A 6,107-nucleotide genomic window follows, 5' to 3' on the forward strand; every position below is an offset into this window, starting at 1 on the left:
AGGTTTAAAATCGGTCCAGCCATTTCTTATATAAAGCTTTCTATTAAGTTGCACGCGCAACTGAATGCTTCATGTCACGTTCTTAGGGAAATGCCTTATGACTTTGTATTGTACAAATTTGTATATGAGAAATATACAAAAATAAAAATGTATACGTTAAACCCATATAAATAATTTATTTTGATCCTTAATCAAGCAACATTTAACCTATATTTTTTATGGGGACTAAGGAATATCTAACATATTTGTCTCGAAATTTGAAAAGAATCTAGAATCTTATTTTTATTAAAGTTTTAACATGTACGTGGAAGATGTTTACCTATCCTCCACTAAAAATCTGATAAAATAGAGAAGTTTGTTGGGAAATGTTGAAAATTCAACAATTAACGCCCACATTTTGTTGAAATTTTTACAATTAGATATTAAATATGTTGAAAATATGTATATTACTAATTTTGGAGTCCCCACATTGGGTAAGTGTAAATTTTTAATGTTGGAAAATTCCAAAATTAAACATGGTGAATTAAGTGCAAATTTTTAACAAAAAATGTTGCAAATTTTTTTAACGAAAGAGGCCCATACAATTTGGTTCTTTAACATGGTTTATACACATAATATTTATATTAGTAAATTAAGTGAAAATTTAAAATATGTATATTACTAATTGGGTTTGTGAATATTTTTAATGTTGGAAAATTCAAGAAATTTGTAGGAAATTGTTTTAAAATTTTTAATGAAAGATGCCCACACTATTTCGTTCTTTAACATGGTTTGTACACATAATATTTATATTAGTGAATTAAGTGCAAATTTAAAATATGTATATTACCAATTGGGTAAGAAAATATTTTTAATGTTGTAAAATTCAAGAAATTTATAGACAAATGTTTTCAAATTCTTAACAAAAGATGCCCACACTATTTGGTTCTTTAACATGGTTTATATACCTAATATTTATATTAGGATTAAGTAAAAATTTAGAATATGTATATTACTAATTGGGTAAGTGAATATTTTTAATGTTGGAAAAATTCAAGAAATTTGTAGGAAATTGTTTCAAAATTTTTAACGAAAGATGCCCACACTATTTGGTTCCTTAACGTGGTTTATATACCTAATTATTTATACTAGTGAATTAAGTGAAAATTTAAAATATGTATATTACTAATTGGGTAAGTGAATATTTTTAATGTTGAAAAATTCAAGAAATTTATGGGAAAATGTGAGAGAATGAGAGGGGGGAAGAATAAGAGAACTTGAGACTGAGAGAGAGTGAGAGAGTCAAAGAGTGAAGGGATGAGAGAGAGGGAGTGTTGGGTTCTGGAGGCCTTGACATGGATGAACATAACAAAATAATGCGCAGCGGAAGTCTTTTGCGAATCGAACGACATCGACAAAAATATTTAAACGAAGTACCTTTTCATGGATCGCATCCTTGATTTCTTCAATCCCGGAGCAAGACGAGTCGAGCTGCTCAAGTGTGCAGCCTCTAGACGTATCCACGCGGTCCTCGGCGCGTCGGATCTCCTCCTTCTCGTAGACGAGCCCTGTTCTATCTCCGTCGGCGTCGTTACGTCATCCCGATCACATCATGGATGGAGAGGGGTTGTGGGGAAAGTGGAGAAGAAGGGGAAAGGCCCCTGAACAATTCTGGCCTGGGTGAGTTTCGTTCAGGGCCTTCCCCTATTTATACTAAGTGGGTATTTTTCATAAAACCCCCAAAACTTAAGTATATCTTCCAACGTCCAAAAGACCATTTGCGTGTGACCCTCTAGGCCCATGTATCAGTCTAGTAAACGGCTCCAACGGCCCAATAACCTTTGTTAGCCTTCCAAATTAATTGACTATATCATCATATAGATTAATTAACGTCGAATCGATTTAACCCAATCGATAGGTCGAGACTCTGACACGTGGGGTGCCAAGCTACACCTCGTGTCCTAGAAGATACAAATGAGTGTGTATCGACTCACTCATGGAACATGTTCATCATCGGTTACCGTGTATGTATAATCCCTCATCCACTTGACGCTCCTTGGACGACTCAGGTATGGTCAACTATCAAGCCCTAATTGGGCATCCGAGTTAGTACTGATGCATTCAGAAATCATCAGAGAACTCTTCTCTAATATTTCACTGCCTTGGCCAAAGACTTCGTTGCGTCCTCTTCCTTGAGCTGTCACCTCTTATACTGAGGGTAGACGATCCCATCTTGACCACTCAATCGCCTCCGTGTACTTCTTGATGCACCCGAACTAAGACCGTTTAGAATCCCATGATTAGAGACTCGTTGGCCATAGCCAAAGTACAACCGTCCGTCCACAAGACGTCTTTGGTGTCTCGGGTCTAAGGACCACTTACACAACCGTGACGTGAATCAACCTAATTGACAGTTTGGTATAATACCATTCAGGGATTCGTACGGATCAATTCAGTGAACTCTTTTCACTAAAGAGCACCCACTATCTATCCTTAGTGTCGCCACACTAATGGCTACGGGACCGACCATACTCATCATATGAGTGAGGCTAGATAGTGCTATTCTATCCGGATACTTTGATGTCCTTCTTGCGTATCCTTTGAATAGGAATGTTTAGAACACATGCTTAAAGACTAGTGATCTACGTATTACGATCTCATCATAATTCACTAAGTCCGATCATGTATTCATGGACTTCATTATACGCATCACACCTGCACTATAATGAATATGTTCTGTTAATGAATATAGAACGAGATGTGGAATGTGTGATTGGCTTGCTAGCCACATATATTTCCATCAGGGAGAATGAGAGAAATGAAGAGAGAAAGAATCACAGAGTGATAGAGAATGAGAGAAATTGAAACTAAGAGTAGTCGGAGAGTCAAAGAGTGAAAGGGTGAGAGAAAGGGAGAATGATAGAAATAAAGAGAGAAAGATACAGAGTGATGGAGAATGAGAGAGGGGGGGAATGAGAGAAATTGAGGAAGATGGCAATATCACATATGAATTAAAATCACAATATGGGAAAAAAACGCAATGGAAAGAACTTGAATTGAGGAAGAAAAAAAATCGAAGCTACTGAATACAGATACTTTAAGTTGAAATAAAATTCTTTGAATAAATGCAAGAAGAATAGAAATTACAACATTTTAATTAACAGGAATAAGATGAGAAATGAGAATTGGCCGATGAAGAAGAATATGAGAAATAGTGGAAGAAGAAAAAGAAACATAAAATTTCAGGGCGACGGGGAAGAACGAGAACAAGAACTTACCCCCGTCCGCCGTCCACTTTCGCCTTTGCCGCTGTCTGCCGTCCGTCGTTCGCCAGACCCTTCATGTATTTTTGATTCTAACTTTTGAATCGAAAGATATCCGAAAGTTTCGAATCGAAATACATGAAATACTGTTTTCGACGTTGGATATTGGAATTTGATATCCAACATTGAAAACAGATGTCATCATCCTCCCCCTGAGACAAAGGCAGATGACGACATTGAGACGGATATCGACATCAGATATCGGCACTGTAGCAACCAATATCCGATAGCAATATCCGTTATCTGATAGCGATATCCGTCCTGATACCGTCATCCAGTACCGGCATCCGGACGGGGGAACACTCTCCCAATGGTTAGATTGTTGTCCGGATCGGACGAGTAGCTTCGCGGCTCGTGGGCCGGATTCGGTCGATCGTGATCGACTGCGCCTACTAATCGTTCTTTCGAACGATCGGATCGAATCCTCAAACCTTACAATTAATAACCCGCAATTACTGGATATTTCTGTCATTCGCCTCTATGTCTAGTTCATATAAATACGCTGGACGGTTGTAAGCTAGGGTTTGTTTCTGCTACTTCGTCTACTCGCCCGGCGCCGGCTGCCACACCGAGCGTTCGTCGGAAATGGTGAGTTCTTCAGAAAATTTTGATTCTCAGTAGAATTTCGCTCTTCGTGCGGTCAATCTCATGAACTCGTCTCTGCTTCGTTGGGTAGGGTAAAGGAACGGGAAGCTTTGGCAAAAGGCGGAACAAGAGTCATACCCTCTGCCCGAGGTGCGGGCGACGATCCTATCACCTGCAGAAAGGCACCTGTTCATCTTGCGGTTACCCCGCCGCTCGCATCCGCAAGTGTGAGCTTTTATTCTGAACTTTTATCCATAGATTCTACACCAACGCAGTGTACCGCAATTTTGGTTCATTCAATCTCGTTGTTGGGTTGATTTGAAACTTTGCTTAATCGGGCTGCGGCCTAAGCTTTGCTTCCTAGTTGCTAAAGGAATTGCGTCATTGTTGACGTTGTGATTCAGATAATTGGAGCGTGAAGGCCATCCGGAGGAAGACGACGGGAACGGGTAGGATGAGGTATCTGCGCCACGTTCCCCGCAGGTTCAAGACTGGGTTCAGAGAAGGTAAAGAAAGCCACAAAATTCCCTGATAATCTTGCAATTTATCGCCTCATTCTTCCTATATCAATTTAATTGCTATGGTTAGGAACCCAAGCACGCCCGAGAAAGGCCGCCGCAGCTGCTTCAACTGCTTAGATCCTCGCCGGTTACCTCAGAACCCATCCACAGGCACAGTTTTCCAGCTCCCAGTTTTTCTATTTGTTGTCATCCGGATCGTTTTGTTAGGTCTTACGGCATTTTCTTGTTTATTTGCCCTCATTTGCATGAGATCGTCTCATCAAAGTGTTTTGAAATGGACTTCATTTTACTTTCGTTTGCCGGAAAATTCGCCATTAAATGGAATCATCTTTCTAAAGTTCCCTGTAGCATATTTTATTATCTCCTTACGGCTACAAGACGTGATGGCCTCGATTCTTGGTTTGATTAAAGGAGTTGAACAAGGAGATATGTATGAATATGGTCAGCACTTCTCTGCCTTCTCACACGGGATACTTATCACTAATTTTGCGAATTCATCTGCATAAGGTCTGAATACGAAAAGACAACGTGAGTGTTGGGTATCCTGATGAACAATCATGTGTATTTGACTAATAATTATTCTAATATTCCCCATAGTATAACATTATCTTGTTTTCTTGAATTAAATGATGCTATATTGTTGTCATGCTCTAGTTGAAGTAACTTATGTTGCTCTTGTAACCGTAGCTAAAGCGATCACACTTCAGACGAGAAATTGGCCTTGTTTACAAAGCAGGTAGTCAAAATTTCGTAACCGTATGGGTTGAGAAAGCTAATCATTCAATGGAAAGTCATATGACCTTGGCTGTTAGGCATTTCTGGTTTATTTGGCTCGGATGCTGGTATGTTTATCACTAAATGTATAATTGTGGTGGGATCTGCATCTTTTTGAAGGTGAAAAATTCTCTCAAATGAGAAGTTATACACATCTCGGTTTAGAAAACAGTGCATATCATCTCAATGATTTTGAACAATGACATTTGAAATAGAAAGTGTAATCGATATAAATTGTAACATAATGTGGTCAGTGGGATTCTCGACAGTAAACTGATGTTACACAAAAGAGAGATTGTCTAACGCAGTGGGATTCTCGCTCTTTCTATAGCATTATGTTATATAATTTTAACAGTTACTAAAGGCGTATAACTTTTTGCGCAACTTATCCCAATTCATCCCATGTACACTACCTTCTGATTGTTTAATTTATGCTCTTAACCAGCAAGTTGAAATCTTCGTCTGGTCTCTTCACTTGTATCAAAATATCCTTTCGTTATAGCGGACTGAAGGTAATAAGGGGCTCCGATTAGGTTTTCCATTTTAAATAATTTTCTGTTTGTTCTCGCTTATTATAGACATATTTACAATGTGACATGACATCAGAGAAAAGGACTTTTCGAAAAGTATTCATGTTGTTAGTCCAATAATTGTAGAGGGTTCTAACACCTCGGTATTCTCACCTCAAAAACCATGCGAATTGTGACAGAGTACTTTTGAAGAAGAGAGACCGTGAGAGGGGGAGACATGGATATGGAGAGGGAGAGGGAGAGGGGCAGGAAGAATGAATGAGAGATGAATATACACCGTGAATTGGAGATGAATGGGAGGGGCAGGAAGAATGAATTGGAGATGAATATACACCATGACATTGGCAAGGGAGAGGGAGAGGCCTAGAGGGGAGAGTAAGAGGGAATGTGGGAGA

At 39.0% G+C, this 6,107-nt stretch overlaps 1 protein-coding gene across 1 annotated transcript; it reads left to right on the forward strand.

Annotated features, from left to right (window-relative positions):
* The first annotated feature begins 3,749 nt into the window (after positions 1 to 3,749).
* On the forward strand, positions 3,750 to 4,745 carry LOC144701363 (large ribosomal subunit protein eL37x-like). Its single transcript, XM_078573161.1, has 4 exons — positions 3,750 to 3,890; positions 3,979 to 4,114; positions 4,292 to 4,393; positions 4,476 to 4,745. The coding sequence occupies exons 1-4, from the start codon at positions 3,888 to 3,890 to the stop codon at positions 4,523 to 4,525; spliced, it is 291 nt and encodes a 96-aa protein (XP_078429287.1). The 5' UTR covers positions 3,750 to 3,887; the 3' UTR covers positions 4,526 to 4,745.
* Positions 4,746 to 6,107: the final 1,362 nt, after the last annotated feature.

This window comes from Wolffia australiana, chromosome 3 (assembly GCF_029677425.1).
Source record: "Wolffia australiana isolate 7733 chromosome 3, ASM2967742v1".
Lineage (NCBI taxonomy): Eukaryota > Viridiplantae > Streptophyta > Magnoliopsida > Alismatales > Araceae > Wolffia > Wolffia australiana.